Genomic DNA, 19,564 nt, shown 5'->3' on the forward strand with positions numbered 1-19,564 from the left:
CAGTTAAAAGCAGGCCAGTCAAAGCCCAAAGGAGGAAAACCTCAGACTTTTTTCCTCCTCATGACTTACGGACCCCGGAAGACATCCCACCCGTATGCGACTTTGCTCTTTTCAGCAAGTCTGGATGCCTACTACAGAAGACAGGTGGGTCAGGGAACTAGTGTCTTCCGGATACAAGATAGAGTTCAACTTCCGAACCACCGAACCGATTCTTCCTCTCTGTTCCACCAAGCGGTTTCCTCGCTTCTTCAAGCAGGAGTCATAGTACCGGTTCCCGCGGCCGGGTGCTTCCGACGGTTCTACTCCAATCTATTCGTAGTCCCCAAGAAAGGAGGCAGCGTACGGCCCATACTGGACCTAAAACAACTCAACAAATACTGAGGGGTTCGTCACTTCCGCTGGAGTCCCTTCAGTCCATCATTGCGACCATGGAGAAGGGAGAATATGTCGCCTTCATAGATATACAAGACGCATACCTGCATATACCGATTGCACCTGCTCATCAGAGTTTTTTCTCAGGTTTGCAATCGACCAGGACCACTACCAGTTCGTGGCTCTCCCGTTCGGACTCACCACGGCTCCCAGAGTGTTTACCAAGGTCATGGCAGCCACCATGGACGTCCTGCACTCCAGAGGCATAGTAGTCGTTCCATACCTGGACGATCTACTCATCAAGGCTCCTACCTTCAAGGACTGTGAGCTCAGCGTCTCAATCACAACCGAAACTGAGTCGCATGGGCTGGTTAGTCAACCTACAAAGGTCATCACCAACCCTGAGTCAGTCTCTGACCTTCCTGGGAATGCTATACAACACCTCCAAGGGTCTAGTGCTCTTTCCGAGGGACAAGGCACTGGCTCTCCGCCTAGGAGTTCGCACTTCCTCCGCAAACCCCCTCGATCTCTCCGGTTTGCCATGAGAGCCTCGACAGGATGGGGGCAGCAATAGAAGCGGTCCCATTTGGCCCAGTTTCACCTTAGGCCTCTCCAACTAACCATTCTCAAGTCCTGGGACAGGAATCCTTTTTCCTCTCAACAGGGAATTCCAGCTAATGTCGTCAACCAGGAGGTCCCTGCACTGGTTGCTCAAGCCAACCTCGCTAGCAAAGGGGAAAGCCTTTCTCACAGGTCAATGGAAGGTTCTGACCACCGATGCGAGCCTGACGGGTTGGGGTGCAGTGCACCTACACCACAGGGCACAGGGCAAGTGGTCCCCAGTGGAAGCGACCATGCCCATCAACATCCTGGAAATTCGTGCCATCCTCCTGGCATTGAGGGCCTTCCATCACTTACTGGCAGCCTCTCACATCAGAATACAATCGGACAATGCCACGACTGTGGCATATGTGAATCACCAAGGGGGGACCCGCAGTACCCAGGCGATGCGAGAAGTGTCACACATCCTCCACTGGGTGGAGGACACAGGCTCGGTTCTCTCGGCGGTCCACATTCCGGGTGTGGACAACTGGGAAGCAACTTCCTCAGACGACAAGGAATAGATTCGGGAGAGTGGTCTCTCCATCCCGAAATTTTTCGCCAGATCTGCCATCACTGGGGGACCCCAGATGTGGACCTAATGGCATCCCACTTCAATGCCGAGGTCTCCAACTTCATGGCCAGAGCACACGATCTGCGGTCGCTCTGAGCAGACGCTCTGGTTCAGGACTGCACCCAGTTCCAGCATCTGTACATTTTTCCACCTCTCCCCCTGTTATCCAGAGTGGTGAGGAAGTTCCAACCATCTTAATCGCACCGGTCTGGCCCAGACGTACATGGTACGCCGACGTCGTACAACTTTCAGCAGACGCCCCCTTGTGCCTCCCCGACCGCCCGGAGCTTCTATCACAAGGCCCGTTCTACCACCAGAACTAAGGGGCTCTCAATTTGACGGCGTGGCCCTTGAAACCTGGGTTCTAACCCAGGCAGGGCTCTCGATGGACGTCATTAGGACCATGATCAGGGCACGGAAGCCAGCCTCTGCCAAGATCTATGACCGTACCTGGAAAGTTCTCTTTACCTGGTGCGAATATCGCAGCCAGACCCCATTCCCTTCTTCCCTTCCCAAACTACCTGGTTTTTCTCCAATCGGGTCTGGAGGCCAGGCTGTCCCTGGGCTCGCCTAAGAGCCAGGTGTCAGTCCTCTCAGTTTTGTTTTTTCAAAGGCGCATTGCTACCAAGTCGCGAGTAAGGACTTTTCTTCAGGGGGTTTCCCGATTGGTTCCCCCATACAGACGACCACTAGAAATGTGGGACCTCAACCTGGTCCTGACAGCATTGCAGGAATCACCCTTCGAACCCCTTAAGGAGGTCCCGCTCCGCCTTCTCTCCCAGAAGGTGGTTTTTTTCCTGGTGGCAATCACCTCGCTACGCAGGGTGTCTGAACTGACAGCACTCTCCTGCAGACGGCCCTTCCTGGTTTTTCACCAGGACAAGGTATTTCTCCGTATGGTCCCATCCTTCCTTCCGAAGGTTGTGTCCAACTTCCACCTCAATGAGGACATTTCTCTGCCTTCCCTTTGTCCGGTCCCGGTTCATAGAGTGGAGAAGGCTCTGCATGCACTTGACCTTGTCAGGGCATTGCGTATATATGTGTCTAGGACTGCGTCCTTCCAGAGGTCTGATCCCTTTTCCTTCTTCCGGAAGGCGGCCGCAAGGGTCTGCCAGCTTCCAAAGCTACCCTTGCCAGGAAGATCACATCCACCATACAAGAGGCCTACCGCCTTTAGAATTCTCCTCTTCCAGCCGGTATTACGGCACACTCTACACGGGCGGTAGGGGCCTCCTGGGCCATTCGGCTCCAGGCTTTGGCACAACAAGTGTGTAAGGCGGCCACTTGGTTTAGCCCACACTCGTTTACTAAACACTACAGGGTTCATACCCAGTCCTCAGCGGAAGCGAGCCTGGGTAGATGTGTTCTGCAGGCCGCGGTGCCCCAAGTATAGGGGCCTGTCTGCACAATATTCGTCCATTGCTTCCCACCCAGGGACTGTTTTGGGACGTCCCATGGTCCTGTGTCCCCCAATGAGGCTACAGTAAAGTAGATTTTTGTGTACTCACCGAAAAATCTCTTTCTCTTAGCCTCTAATTGGGGGACACAGCTCCCACCCTGTTGCCCTTTTCGGGCAGTTGTTACTGTTGAGTCCTCATATTGTTCGTACATAGTGGCCTTCTTATAGGCATGTCTGTTATTCATGTTACATTCTTCCTACTGCTTTTGTACAAAACTGGAGAAGGCTGACGCCGTCCAGGGGTGTATACTGCAGAGGAGGAGCCACGGTTAATCTTTTTCAGATTATGCGTAGTGTCGCCTCCTAGTGGACAGCAGCATAACACCCATGGTCCTGTGTCCCCCAGTTAGAGGCTAAGAGAGAGAGATTTTACGGTGCGTACACAAAAATCTCCTTTTTTGGGGTAACAAACCTTTGGAAAAAATAAAAGGGGGTAAAATTAGTTCAACTTTTATACCAGGGGCTGCTGAAAAAGGGGGGATTTGATGTGAAAATGCACTGTCGAGATATTACAGCGATGGGGGTACTGTGGAACTTGGTCTTGCCGGTGAAGCCTCAGCAGGGACGACCGACCCTGTTACAGTCGGGCTGTTGGATCCTGTGCTGGAAAAGTCGTCGTCAATGGCTGAAAACTGCTGTGCTTCAAAGCAGTGTGTACGCCTGCTCCTCCATGAACATTCTGTGGGCCATTATTATATTGTATATGCATTTCTAAGAAGAAGGAAAAAAACTAACCTTATCAAACACTACTAGACCTAAACCTAATCTTACACTAGTATACTAAACCCAACTTACTTTTCTTTAAAGCGAACCTGTCAGGATTTTGCTAAGTAAACTACAGACACTGTCAGGTTGGCACTGTTATAATGATTAAGATGATACCTGGAGTAAAGACATCAGTCTTGTGGTTCTTGTGTAATCAGTGTTAGACGTTTTCAGTTAATGATATGCCCGTGCTCCAGGGCGAGACTGTAGGCAGAGTCTTATCTTACTGCCCTAAGCCAGAGAAACCAAGAAAAGATCTGCTCCCAGGCCGCCCTGAAGCACAAACCTGATCCTTATCATAGAGATATGCTGTTTGTGCTTTGGGGCGGCCTGTGGGCAGGTCTTTCATGGTTTCTCTGGTTTAGAGCAAGAAGCTAAGACTCTGTCTACAGTCCTGCCCCAGAGGATGGGTATATCATTAGCTGAAAACTTCTGACTCTGATTACACAAGAACCACAAGATGGATTTCTTCACCCCAGGTATCATGTTAATCAGTATGACAGCGGCAACCTGACAGTGTCGCTTTAAACTGAACCCTGGCACGACTTAATGGAATGGCGCTACAAATTTTTTTTTTTTTACGGACAGGACAGCACTTGGACATTGCGAATCTCTTTTCTCTCCCACAACAACTACAAGGAGAGAAGAGAGAGACTCAAACCATGTTTTGCCATATTTACTAATATTGGGGCTTTTGATCACTGGATAGGATCTATCACAGTAATCAAGTCATGGACCAATGAAAAAAATCTCTGATGTTGCCAGGTAGATCGCCCACCATTTTGCTTTGGTAGAAAGAGGGCGTCTGGGGGATCACTGATCTGGATCCTAGGGTACTCTGGGGGGCTCAGGGACCACATTTTTCTCTCCCCTGACATGTTAGATCATGTCATAGAAAAGAGAAATGATTTTTAAATTTGTTTACTTTTTTTTTTTTTTTTTTGTTAACATGCTCGCCATTATTCCGTGAATAACAGCGATTACATTTTCTCCACTGTCGCTGAAACCCTGGATATCTTCTGACACCTGGGGGGTGCTATTCCCTTATTTCTCATCGCCGTTAAAAAGCTGCACTGAGGTATAAAGCCCCTTAACTGCTGTCGCTAAAAGGCGTAGCGGCGGTCTTTAAGGGGTTAACTGATCGGTGAGAGTCCCAGGACTCGAGCCCTCACCAGTCAGCCACTCTAAGCTGTACTCGTAATATTTAAAAACTTTAATAAGATGACTATTACACTTTAACAATCTAAACTCTAATCCTTGTATCCAGGCCATTATGGCATGAAATACTTTATAAATTAGTAATATGGGGGCACCACGGTTAGTGGGATACCACCAGGACCTGCACAATGGTGATTATACTCAAGAAAAAACAGACTAGGTCCCATAAATGGGGATCACCACAAATAAGATAAGGTATAAATACAAACACAGCTTTTATTCAATAACACATAGAAGTAACAAACACAATTAAAAGCATTTAAAAACACACATAATGGTACAATAGCCCCTAATACGGCAATAACCCACCAAGGACTCAACAATATAACCTTATTTGTGCTATATACAAATATCAGCCAAACAGGCCCTGCTGAGATATAACTGAACCCTAATACAAGGCACTCCCCTGGGCAAATATAAATAATACAAAATAATTGGTAACAGATGAACACATGAAAAATAATAATGTAACAATGTAATAACTGTGGGAATGACCCCAGCGTGTATTTCCCTGCCCACCTAGGTCCAAATGAAGGGACCACACTACACTACTCTGCCTGATGATACAGAGCAAGTGAGCACATGAAAGGATGATATACAAGGTGGCAGGAACCATGGACAAGCAAAGCGGTCACAGATAAAAAGCCCACAGAAAAAAAAAAAAAAATGACCAGAAGAGTGGTGGAACAGAGGCAGTCACAATAAGAACTACCTGAAGGCATGTATTGCCTAACCTGTTCACCCCCCAATGAGAGTCCTAATATGGGCTATAAAAACATAAAGGCAACATGTGAAGCAGAGGCAGTCAGAGGTATACTACCTAGAGGCATGTAATGCCTGAACCAGTTCAGCCTCCAATGTGAGTCCTAATGTGGGTTACAGGGAGACCCAACGCGTGTCGCCACCACACAGGGTGGCTTCGTCAGGGGTAATCTCAAACCAGTGTGTGTGCCACTTATATACAAATAGATAAATTACGTTACCACCATCAGCTGTGTTGCTGCTTCCGGCCGCACGAAGTATTCAAAGCCACATAGTGCTCTATCCAAGTACCACCCACACCATCTGCGCATGCTCCAGCGTCAGACAGGCGTAGGTGTGTCAGCAGGGTTACCAGGGAGACCAAAGCACTTCCTGTTTAGCGCTTCCAGTGATATGGATTCTCTGCTTAGCCCGCATTGATCTACTACAAGAAACGGTTAGATAACCGCACGCCCAGCATGCCCTTATACCTGAATCGCCGCTAGTGTGCTTTATATAAAGGAACTCAGACGCTACATGCAGATCGCACTGCGCATGCTCCCGCACAGAGCCGTGATAAGGGCTCCACAAACAGTTGCCAAAGCAACTGAAATGCCATCAAGTGGATGCTTGCTGAAGCGCACCCACGATGTAATGATAAACAATGTTAACGGTGCACTGCAGATATGCAGGCACACGTCATGGATGCGCTGTACAAAAAATGAGTAACTGTGCCCGATCGGTATGATAATGCCGATACGGTATATCATTAATGCACTGCAAGGAGACGACGAAAATACAGGAGCAGGGCGCAGAGTATTGAGACGCAGTTGCACCAACCCACTGATACCTGCAAACAACCCCAGCCACAAACGGTGATGAACAAGCCCTATTGGTTACTCAGTCGCACCACAAATGGAGCAAGAGTGCAATCTTACTGAACCAAAGAAAATGTTGTAAACACATGACGCATAAGAAATAGACGCAAAGTGTATATATATGTGGGGAGCGGCGATCGCACCAATTAGCAGGCCCCTAAAATGCACCACCCCTGCCCCCCATTTAGACCTAGTTAGAGAGCCATATACCAAAAGGCCATAATGTGCCAACCTAATGTATCATAATACTCTCTTCCCTATAACCAGTACATACGTTGGCTAAAATGCACCTATCTGATAACCTGCCAAAGAAATATGGCCTGATGGGGCCAGAAGTCTCATATAAAACCCCATTTTCAACAATTAAATATACCTATGTGTACATGGTAACCAGCGCATTTAGCCCTCTGTATAGATTACAAAAAGTAGCCAAGGCTGTAATAATGCAGGCATGAGTGACACAACACTGGGTGGTGCAGGTGGTCAAATTCAGCAGAGGACATAAAGGACGGGGTAAGCAATCCCCGTACTTGACAACGAATGTACCAGGGCCCAACAAAGGTTGCCAAAACATATTTATTGTAATTAATCCCTAGGGGAGCATGTCAGGCCTACTAAATACACCAAGGCGAAAAACACACAGAACCCATCTAGAGTACCTCAGACAGTAAATAAGGAAACATAACTACCTACAGCCGGATGTAAACCATCACATAACGGTATGATGTAGTGTAGAAGCAGGCCACTCACAAGGGATACCTCAGAAGGCCTACTTACCATAAAAAGAAGAAGATGTAACTGGCACCATATTTTTTATGTTTTATACAGTACAAGTGAAACACCGTCCACATGCACAAAGAATAAGTCACAATAAAGTTGCCCAGGAACGGTCATCCAAGAGCAACTGGCACCATAATTGTTACAGTACAAGTGAACAGCCGTCCACATGCACAGCACATATGTCACATTTGCATTACCCAGGGGAGGCCAACAATAATAAGAAAACGACAGGCGAGGCAGAATTTAAATCTGTTTGTAAAACCCGGTAAATAAGAGATCCTCATTTAGACCCAAAGGGGTCATTGCCCCCTCTAATGTTCGTTTGGACACCCTCCAATCCAAGTATCTTGGTGTCCACCAACTGGGAATTGTGTTCGGCCAAATAGTGTGTGGCCACCGATGTAAGGGTCTTTCCTTTAGCTTTATCTGCTTTCGCAGTGCGGATGTTTGAAAAATGCTGCTGGATACGTTTCCTCAGTTCTTGTGTGGTCTGACCAACATACACCTTGCGACAAGGACATATCAAAGCATACACCAGGTTACAGGATTTACAGTTGAAATAGGCCTTTGTTGTAATCTGTGAAGGCAAAGAGGGTAGAATGATTGACTCATTACCAACCATGAAAGGGCATACATTGCAATTCCCACAAGGGAATGTCCCCATGGGTCTGGCCCCCCTGTTTCATTTCTTAGTTGGCCGCTGAAAATGGCTGTGACTCAGGCAGTCCCTCAAATTTCTTGCCCTCCTGGCTATTAGACTGGGCTGGGTAGCAATATGGGGATGGAGTCTAGACTCACTACGTAAAATGCCCCAATATTTAGAAAGGATATTCCTTACATCTTTCCACTGATTATTGTAGGCCGTAACTACCCCCAGGGGTTTTCCAAAAGTCTTGGCACGGGGTTGTAAAAGGCCCGCCCTGTCACTATTTTTTGCCGCAACAAAGGCCTGTGAGATTACCTTATGTGGGTACCCACGTTCACGTAACCGTGTTGTAAGTTCTCGGGAGTGTGCCTCAAAGTCGCCTAATCGGCTACAGTTCCTCTTCACTTTGTAGAACTGTCCTTTGGGGATTCCTCTCTTCAAATGCTGGGGATGGAAACTGGTGAAATGGAGAAGGCTGTTAGTAGCCATTGGCTTCCGGTATAAAGTGGTCATGATTCTCGTCTCCATCACACTCAGTTTGAGGTCCAGGAATTCGATGTCCACTTGTGAGTATTGAGATGTCAGTTGAATATTCCAAGGGTTGTCATTCAGTATTCTGACAAAGTCCTGACACTCTTCCAGGGTGCCTGTCCAGAGGAATAGAATATCATCAATATAACGTAGCCACTTGATAACATGTTTGGCATATCCCTCCAGACAGTACACCCTGGTGACCTCCCACCACCCCAAAAAGAGGTTGGCATAAGCAGGGGCACACCGTGCCCCCATGGCAGTACCCCTCACTTGCCTGTAGAAAACACGGTCGAAGATAAAGAAATTTCTATCCAACACAAAGAACAGAAGGTCCAATAGAAATGAATCGTGTCTCCTGTCTCCTGATGTATTCAAATCCAAGAAATATGATACAGCTTGTGTCCCCAAATCATGGCTTATACATGTGTAAAGAGACTCTACATCAAGAGTAACAAGCCACGTGTTAGTAGGCACCTCCAAATCCTGCAATAATGAGATGAGAGATGTTGAGTCTCTAACATAGGACTGCAGGTTAAGAACAAGGGGCTGGAGGAAAAAGTCAATGTAGATACAGGGCCGCTCATGTAGTCCCCCTATCCCCGACACTATGGGCCTACCTGGTGGAGCCTCCAGCGACTTGTGGACTTTAGGGAGCATGTAAAAAGTCGGAGTCCTAGGATGTTGATTTGTAAGAAATTCTTTCTCCCGCTTATTAATGATATTGTGCCTAAATGCATTGTCCAACAGCCGATTTAATTTTGCCTGAAACACACCTGTAGGGTCAGAGGGGAGAGTCTGGTAACAATCTGTATTATGAAGCATGAAATACTTTGTTGGCAAATTCATCATTCAATACCGGCTGCACAATTGCACTGAAAACTGCCAGCAACATTCCAGACGCTGTTTTGCAATTTTAACTTTTTTTTTCCTTTTTTTTAATCAATCTATTTATATATATAGAAGATAATTTCCCAACAACGCACTCAAGAATAGTTTCTTCTGCCAGCAATCCAGACCTTTTAGGAGGATGGAATTCATGGGCTGAGCCTTCTAAACCCATTGTGTTTCTTCCAAAGTCCAACAAATCGCCCTTTGAAGGTATAAATGCTGTTGTTGTTATTATTGTTATTATTTACTTATACAGAACAGTGGCCAGTTTAAGCAGCCACCTGGTTTTTCTTGGTAATCTGAGAGCAAAATGATGTAGGGGATTTACAGTGATGTGTAACTTAATAGGCTGTTGTTTTGCTTTTTCAATAGAATTGTTTATCAGTGGGAGAGTATCACTATAGGACAAGAAATAGAAAAAAGTTCAGCTCACCGTAGTAGACATCCTTAGGTGTTCGGAGCAGTGAGAAATCCAGCTCAACGAACTTGTGAACAAACCCGACCCTTTAACGAGCCTTTCCACATGACTTCTATCCTAAGTCATATGGCAAGGCTCGTTAAAGGATCAACATTGACTTTTCGGATTGCTACTTCCAATAGGTGGCATTCATGTCATATAAATTTCCTCACTCTGACATGCCAGGCCAGGCATGTCACTCTCCACAAGGAGAAATGTTACCCGTTAGATCCCAACAGCTGCATAGAAATTAATGGAATAGAAAGAGATGACTTGGATGTTACTACAGGGCCAAGGTACATGGCAATTTGCATATGCAGCAGTGGGCTGCTCCCCTCATCCTCTACTTTTCATCTTCTGAAGAGCTTCCATTAAAAATCATCAGTTTTCACAACAAATCTACTAATCACAACAAGCTTCTCTCCATATCTTGGCCTTTGTGCTTTTTCAAATACCCTGTTACCTCTGTGTAAACGCAGTAATAACATTGGCTCAAACCACTGATGGCTAAAGAGAACCTGCCAGAAGGATCAACTCTACTAAGTAGTTTACTTGGGCATGTAGATTATAGGAGGCTGAGTAAGATAACTTGATATATGCAGTCTTTTGTCTTACTCCAGAGAAATCCATGTTTTTCCTATTTGTAAATGAGCTGTAAAGATCTATGGACCAGACTCTGATCTCCCTGAGAATCTGCCTACAGAGCTTATTTAAACCCCTTCACGACCTTGGAGGTATAGGTACATCCAAGGTAGTGTCTCTGCCTTTTGATGTGGGCTCCGACGCTGAGCCTGCATCTTTCCCCTCATGTAACAGCTGATCTGATCAGCTATCATGTGCCTCTAACAGTCGGCGGTGGATCCAAACCCATCTTTTAACCAGTTAAATGCCACTGTCAATCACTGACCACGTCAAGCACCGTCTGGAAGCGTGTCACAAGTTTCCACCATCGCCACCCTGTCACATGATCGCTGGGCACCTATGGGTTGTCCTGATAGCTGGGGGGTCTGCAGAAAACCCTTGTGCCTGCCATTGTGATTCTCCTATGAACGCCGGCCCGTGATTTCTGATACACAAAGCACTGCTATGTGTAGCATAGGCACCCAGATGATTATAGCTTCAAGTCTCCTAAAGAGAGTATTGAAGTCAGTAAAAATAGAAAAAAATCACATAAAAAAAAGGTTCTAATCGCCCTGCTTTTACAGGAATTAAAATAAAACATTTAAGAAAAAAATATGGTATTGTTGTGTTCAGAAATGTCCGATCTATTAAAATATAAAGTAAATTCATCCAATCAGTAAATGAGAAAAAAATCAAAACTCCAGAATTAGGATTTCTTGTCCGCGCAACATTGCAATAACAGGCAATCAAAACATCGTATTTACCCAGAAATGATATTGATTAAAACAAATAAACCATCACCCAACCCCGGATCCTGAAAAATGGAGACTCCACAGGTCTCAGAAAATGGCAACCTAAGCAAATTTCTCTAAGGCTGGTTTCACATTTGCGTTGGGCAGAGCTGCAGAGGGCTGCATACTTCTTCCGTGAAGCCCCGCCCACTGCCGCACCTCTTCCATTCTGCTTCGCCTACGTCTGCATGCATCCTGCGTACCTAACTTTAACATTGGGTACACCTACCTCATTATGTTAAAGCGTCACTCAGATGGTGGCTCAGCCCAGAAAATCTGGCAAAAGGAACATCGTGGATGCAGCATCCCCTATCATCAATTACAGACATCAGCAAGAGTGATTGGGGAGCCATTCTGTCTTTGTCCTTCCGCCAGACCCCTTGGAAGGTGATCAAAGACCGTCAATCTTCAGAGAAATAAGAGCTGTAGAAGAAGCCCTCAGATCAGCAAAATCCTTACTGCAGGGAACTCATGTCAGGATTTATTCAGACAATATGACCGCAGTGAGTCACTTAAAACATCAAGAGAGCACAAAATGTGGAAACCTGTGAGATGTCTCAGCAAGAATCTTTGATTGGGTGGAACAACACCTCCTGACCTTGTTGGCCCTTTATCTAAACGGTTCTGAAAATATTCAAGTGGACTTCCTAAGCAGAACAGTTATACATCCTGGAGAATGGAGCCTGAATACCAAAATTTTCCAAATGCTAACCAAGAAATAGGGGTTTCCATAAATAGACCTTTTTGCTAGTCATCAAACCGCGAAAGTAGGTCTATATTTCTCTCAATCCAAATGATACTGCGGCAAAGGTAGACGCATTCGCACACCCTTGGAAATTCAGGTTGGACTACGCATTTCGTACAATTCACTTGTTACCAAGGATATTGCAAAAATTCAGAATGGGGAAAGTAAAAACCATTAGCACCTCTGTGGCCAAAAAAAAAAAAAGCTGGTTGGGGGCATTGAATGTCCTGAAACAGGAGGATCCTCTAATCGTTCCTCCAAACCATAACCTTCTACATCAAGGTTTGATATATCCGCTAGGTGGCTTCTGAAGCCTAGATTCGGAAAGCTAGAGGCCTCTCTGACTGCATCATACATGACCTGCAAACAAGCAGAAAACTGGTCACAAATGCCATCTATGGTAAAATATGGAAAACTTTCGCTTTAGCTTGTCGGTCTACTCTGCTAGATCCATTTCGTCCAGACAGTCAGGATATTTACTTTTCTACAAGAGGGTCTCTCAAAAGGGTTAAAACCTAGTACTAAGGTCTAGGTGCCAGCCTTAAGATCCTTTTTGGCCAAAATTTGGCAGATCACCGATTTGATAAAAAGATTCATGACTGCAACCTCTAGATTACATCTGAGGAAATAGAATGTAGTTCGATCTTGTTGACCTGAATTTGGTACTCCAAGGCCTTTGATGCCGTTCAAACCAATAAACCAAATTCAGATGGACAAATTATCCTGAAAAGCACATTTTTTGGTAGCCATAACAACCACAAGGAGAGTCTGTGAGATCCAGGCCTTATCCATTAGAGAACTCTATTTGAGAATCCTGGAGGATAGGATGGTGCTCTGGCTAGACCCAACTTTTTTGCCCAGCGTTCCAAATGTCCCAAGAAATAATCCTCCCTTACTTTTGCCAAAACCCTACGGGCTGCAGAGAAATGGAGTTTTATTCATTGGACATCCCATGGACTGTTCTCTACTGTCTGGAGCAAACAGTTGCTTGGAAGAAGGATCAGAACATTTTTGTCCAGTACTATGGACCAAAGGGGGAAAAAGCTTCAAAAAGTCCCCTGGTAAATTGGATCAAGAAAGCAATCATAGAAACATATGTCTCCTCCTGTATCACTGAAAGCTCATTCCACCAGCGCTTTGTCTATCTCAGCTGAATGGGCTAGTGCAGCCATCCAGCAGATCTGCAGAGCTGCCACCTGGCCCTCGGTCCATACCTTTACTAAGCACTATAGATTAGATTTAATGTCTATAAAAAATTTGGCCTTTGCTCGTAAAGTCCTCCAGGCAATTGTCCCTCCCTAGCGTTGTTCTTTGATATTTCTACTGTGGTGCTGATGTGGAGTGGATTACAGAAAATAGATTTAGACTTACAGGTAATTCGGTTTCTTATAATCCTCCACGACAGCACGGGTAGTGTGCCCCCCCTTGTTTCTGTTCTTTGATTAATTGATCGTTGTTAAATATTGGAATCATTCACACTGGTGTGGTCTTTTAGAAAAATACAAAGGATGGAGGAGGGGCTATTTAAACCTCTTTGTGTATCCTGTCCCTAATTAGGATGGGGAGGCAAACTGCTGTGGTGCTGTAGTGGAGAGTTCTTACAAAACCCAATTCTGGTAATTCGGTTCCCTTTTTTTTTTTTTTTGTTACCCCATACAAATTTCAGAATTTTTTTCACCACTTATATAAAAAAGAACCATCATATGTTCTGGATCTCCGTACTCGCACTGACCTGGGGAATACCAGGTCAGTTTTATCATATAGTTAATATGGTAAATAAAATTTAATAAAGACAATTGTTACTTTTTACTTTCTTTAATTTGCTTCTCAATCTCTTAGGTTCATCTGTTACACCATCCGGCACGATGAGCACATCTTCAAGTTCATCCTTTGTTAAAGCAAAGCCCTCCAGTTTTGATCCATTTTCTGATCTTAATAGTATTGGCTCTTCATTTCAAAAGAAAGGTAATGCAATGCTTTTGGTTAGTGCTGCTTCAACATCCTAGAGATAAGGCCAATAAAGTAAAGCTGCCTAATTCAAGTCAAAGAGATCTACATGGCTTCTGATCCGACTCCAGACTTCAGTGTCTGACTTTTTTCATTCCTCATTTTCCTCCATTATGTATGCATTCCCTTTTATGTATGTCTCCTAACTTAAAGGGAACCTACCACCCCGTTTTTTAAAAATTAGATAAAAATAGTGTGAAATAGGGGCAGAGCTGGGCTTTACATTAGGGCCTTTTCGGTGCCTTTACACCCCCGTTAGGCTGCCCAAATACCTTTGTGAAGTGGCCGTTTTCTGCTGTCACTCAAGTGGGTCAGGTCGGATGGGCGTGGTCACAGCGCTGTTTGTCCCCCAGGATCCTGCTCATCATTACGTTGGTGGCGTAGTGGTGTGCGCATGTCCAGCAGGCGAATCCACTGCCCAGGAGATGAATAACGGCGCGGTCTTCGCTATTCAGCCGTTTACCGGTGGGCGCGGCCATCTTTCCTGTGGCCGCGCCTGCGCAGATGGAGCGCTCTGCTGCCCGAGGCTTCAGGAAAATGGCCGCCGCGATCTCCATCTGCGCACGCGCGGAATCCCGCGGCCATTTTCCTGAAGTCCCGGGCAGCAGAGCGCTCCATCTGCGCAGGCGCGGCCACAGGAAAGATGGCCGCGCCCACCAGTAAACGGCTGAATAGCGAAGACCGCGCCGTTATTCATCTCCTGGGCAGTGGATTCGCCTGCTGGACATGCGCACACCACTACGCCACCAACGTAATGATGAGCAGGATCCTGGGGGACAAACAGCGCTGTGACCACGCCCATCCGACCTGACCCACTTGAGTGACAGCAGAAAACGGCCACTTCACAAAGGTATTTGGGCAGCCTAACGGGGGTGTAAAGGCACCGAAAAGGCACTAATGTAAAGCCCAGCTCTGCCCCTATTTCACACTATTTTTATCTAATTTTTAAAAAAACGGGGTGGTAGGTTCCCTTTAATTACCGAAAGTAAAAAAAAAAAATCAAATTTAGCTCTTAAGAAGTTTTTCTTTTTCAGCATCTTCCACACCGTTTTCTGCCAGGGCCAATGAAAAGTCGTTTCAAAATAACAACTCCAAACCATCTGCTAAACCACAAACCACAAATACTTCATGGCAGTCTCAGCCTAAAACTGGCATCAACACGAAGCCCAATTACATTGTAAATTTTAGTGTGATCGGTGGCAGAGAAGAAAGAGGAATAAGGGCACCAGGATTTGGTAAGCAAAAATAGCTTTTTTTTATCTATATTTTCAGTTGTATTTTTTTTCTTTTAAAAATTAAATATTTGTTTGTTTTGTTTTTTGTTTGTTTTTGTTTTTTTAAAGGGCCAAAACCAAAAGTGACAGAGAGTGACTTTGGCGATTTGCTCACCAATCAGGGATTTTCTGCAAAAACTGACAGAAAGGGTCCAAAGACAATCGCTGAAATGAGAAGACAAGAGATGACTAAAGACATGGATCCCTTAAAATTGAAAGTAAGCTTTGAACTAGTTTTACTAATCATACTACACTACTGAATAACAGTATATTCCGTTTCTCCATGGCCTAAAATAACAGATAACAGGGAAGAAGACATCACCAGTATAAAATGATTTATTTTTTTTTCAATTGTTTAATAAATGTATATTTGGGCTGTAAAACTGGATTCTAGTTGTGGAAGTGATAATAAACATTAGAGCACACAAAATAAATGCCTTAAGAAACTGGGTAGCAAAAGGAGGGGAGAGAATAAGGAATTCACAAAAGTTAAAGCCAGGACAGAAGTCCTGCGAAGATCATTTGCATTTTCCTAGTGCATTCTGTGATAAGTGAAGAGTCTGGATTTTGGTTGTTGCAGCGGAAAGGAGGACATCGGAAAGCCACTTGAATTTTGACATGTTCTTCACCGCTTTAGCATTATATAAACATTAAGAATATGGAAGAGGCCAGTAACCATTGGTGATCTGCAATGCATGCTACATGTTCACAGACTCGCCAGTGGAAAAGCCAAGCTTCATTTGACAAAAAATGCAAGTTTGTGTCCCTGTTGGAGGAAAAGTTGCAAAGTCTAGAAGAGTGAACAGCCACATAGAAAATTAAGGAAGGTGAGGAGTTCTTAGACAGAGTAGAAGTATCTCTTCACAGTGCAGAAAGAGAAGAAATTTGTAGTGCACCTGAAGAAACAGCAAAATGGAAGCCTTGACCCAGAGAAGCAGGAGGATCATGAGGCAGTAAGCACCCATAATGCTCAGGGACCAGTAACAGGTTCTAATGCAGAAGAACAGTGAAGAACAACCTTTTAAGCACTCTTGGATGGAGAAAGAAAAATGTTGTGAAGAAGAAACATACATGGGGGATTCCCTGTTGACGGGAACAAAGGCCGCTATCTGCAGACCGGATATAGCCTCAAGAGAAATGTGCTGTCCTCCAGGTACAAAAATCAAAGATGTATCTAACAGGATATCAGGACTCTTCTCAGCTACAGATGACAATACATGTGGGGACAAATGACACCACAAGAATCGACCTGGAAACAATCTGCAGTGACTTTGAAGACTTGGGCAAGAAACTAAAAGAACTGGGAGCGCAGGTGGTCTTCTCATCCACCCTCCCAGTGGATGGCCATTGAACAAAGAGGTGGAACAAGATTCTACAGGTAAACAACTGGCTACTTCTATGGTGCCGTAAGCAAGGATTTGGATTCCTGTATCATGGACTGAATTACCTATACGATGGACTACTTGCTTGAGATGGACTAAGATTGGAAAACGCATTTTTGGAAGTCACCTTGCTACACTCATCAGGAGAGCTTTAAACTAGAACATTGTTGCAAAGAAAGCAAAAGCCAGGGAAAGCCACACTGCGAGCAAATACTATTGAGAACTCTGCTATTAGAAGTGGAAAGGAAGAACAAAGACAAAAAATCTGAATAATAAAAGTATTGGAGAAAGAGAAATCACAATCTAAGATGTTTCTATACAAATGCACACAGCATGGGCAACAAACAAGGAGAACTGAAGCTACGAATGCAGGAAAAGAAATATGATTGGCATCACTTAAACTTGGTGGGATGATACACATGATTGGAATTCCAGCCTAGAAGGATATAACTTATTGCGGAGAAGGTGTCACATTGTATGTTAGAAAAGAAAATATCTCTACAGAGATCCAAGCTTCAGAGTCTGGGAGTTCTGTTGAGACTGTTTGAGTAAGTATACAAGGAGAGGACAATGGAAAGGACACCATTGTAGGTGTTTACTACAGGCCACCTGGGCAAGCTGAAGATCTTAATGAGCACTTTATGCAGTAGATGGCCAAGTTCTCAAAAAAAATTTGACATAGTGATTGAGAGATTTCAACTATCCAGACATTTGTTCTGAATCTCGCTTTCTTGCTGACAACTCTATCTTCCAAAAAGTAGAGGAGAAAAAAGGGAATTTGCTACCTTAAATCTAATTCTTATAAACAAGGATGGAAGGGTGGTTGGCACCCCAAGAGGCCGCGATCATGCCATCATGGAATTTTGGGTAACTAGACGAGGAAGACTTCTGAAGGGAAGACTCAGACTTCAAAGTTGGACTTTAGAATTGCCCAATTTAAGGAACTCGGTGGATAGGGATCCAAAGGCTGGCTGTCCTTAAGAGCAGAAATGTCCAGGAAGGATGGGAAATTTTGAAAACTAAGATTCTCAAAGCACAATAGTTAACAATCCCTAAAAGAGGGAAGAAAAGAAAGCATTTAAGGAAACCGGAATGGATGAACACAGATCTTAAACACATGTTAAAAAAGGAAGAATGAAATGTTAATCAAACGGAACGAGCAAGGCATATCTAAAGAAGAGTATAATGCTGTCTGCAGGGCACGCACGCAATCAATTATCTAAAGCTGAAAAGGAATTAAGGCTTGCAAGTGACATCAAAAGCAATAAGAGGATTTTGGGGTTATGTCAAAAGTAAAAGAAAAGTCTAAGATGCTATAGGCATTTTACAGGATGAAAATGGTGAAGTGGTAAAGAAAATGATGTTGAGCAGACCGAACTTTTAAATTCCTATTTTGCATCTGTATTCTCATAAAATAAATGTAACATCAACTGATCTTCACTGTGCTATTGAAGGAATAGAAGAATCCACACTATCTATAAATGGAGAGATAGTGAGGGAACACTTAACTAACATAAGTGAATTCAAGTCTCCAGGTCCAGATGAATTACATTATAGGGTACTGAAGGAGATAGAGTAAATTATTGAACCACTCTCCATAATCTTTGAAAATTCTTGGAAAACAGGAGAAGTCCCAGAAGACTGGAGAAGAGTAAAAATTGTCCACATCATCAAAAAGGGGAAGAACTTGTGGACCCAGGGAACTATAGGCCACTGAACCTGACTTCTATACCAGGAAATATCGTTGAACAAATTATTAAACAACATGTATGCAAGTATCTGGATGAGAATGAAATGTTAAATCAGAGCCAGCATAGGTTGGGTTTGTCACTAATAAGTCATGTCAGACTAACTTAATTTCCTTCTATGATCGAATTACTGACTGGGTGGATCAGGCAAATGCAGTAGAAATAGTATATCTTGACTTCAGCAAAGCATTTGACGAAGTATCTCATACGATCCTTATTGAAAAAATGACCAAATATGGAATAAGCAAGGCAACTGTTAGGTGGATTCATAACTGGCTTAGTGATCGGACCCAAAGAGTGGTCATGAATGATAGCACATCCAATTGGAAGAATATCTCAAGTGCACTTACCACAGGGCTCTGTCCTGGGCACTGTGTTGTTCAACATCTTTATCAATTATTTAGATGAAAGAATTGAAGGTAAACTGATAAAATTTGCTGATGACCCAAAGCTTGGAGGGAATAATCATATACACAATAGAAGGAATAGGGCGAACAACCACAAATGTGAAAAGACTTAGGTATTCTGATAGATCAAACACTGAACATGAGTCATCAGTGTGATGCAGCTGCAATAAAGGCAAACACAATTTTGAGTTGCATTAACGGAAGCATACAGTCTACAATACGTGAAATAATAATCCCTGTCTACTCCTGTTTGGTAAGACCTCATCTGGAATACTGTGTCCAGTTCTGGGCACCACATTTTGAAAAAGACATCAACAAACTGGAGCAAGTTCAGAGAATGGTGAGCAGTCTGCAAACAATGTTTGAGAAGACTGAGAGGAGACTTAATAGCTGTCTACAAATATCTCAAGGACTGTCATAATGTAGAGGGATCAGCTTTATTATCATTTGCACAAAGAAAGACTAGAAGCAATGGGATGAATCTGAATGGGAGGAGACACAGATTAGATAATAGAAAAAACTTTTTGACAGTGAGGGTGATCGAATGGCGAGTTCTTCAGTGGAAATCTTCTAACCTAGGCTGTTAGGTTCAGGGATAACACTGGTGCACGAGTCAGTATATCGATCTATAGAAGCCCCCTGAAGGAAAGCTGCACCACCACCTTTTCAAGAATATA

At 44.3% G+C, this 19,564-nt stretch overlaps 1 protein-coding gene across 1 annotated transcript in view; it reads left to right on the top strand.

The window, feature by feature from the left end:
* The window catches only part of GAK (cyclin G associated kinase), a 175,941-nt gene that overhangs the window by 153,107 nt on the left and 3,270 nt on the right, over positions 1 to 19,564 (top strand). The window contains exons 23-26 of the mRNA XM_077270235.1: positions 9,528 to 9,665; positions 13,909 to 14,034; positions 15,111 to 15,311; positions 15,420 to 15,568. Coding sequence (XP_077126350.1) covers positions 9,528 to 9,665; positions 13,909 to 14,034; positions 15,111 to 15,311; positions 15,420 to 15,568 — 614 coding nt within the window. The remainder of the gene's footprint in view (positions 1 to 9,527; positions 9,666 to 13,908; positions 14,035 to 15,110; positions 15,312 to 15,419; positions 15,569 to 19,564) is intronic.

The sequence above is a fragment of the Ranitomeya variabilis genome, chromosome 1 (assembly GCF_051348905.1).
Source record: "Ranitomeya variabilis isolate aRanVar5 chromosome 1, aRanVar5.hap1, whole genome shotgun sequence".
NCBI classification, from domain to species: Eukaryota; Metazoa; Chordata; class Amphibia; order Anura; family Dendrobatidae; genus Ranitomeya; species Ranitomeya variabilis.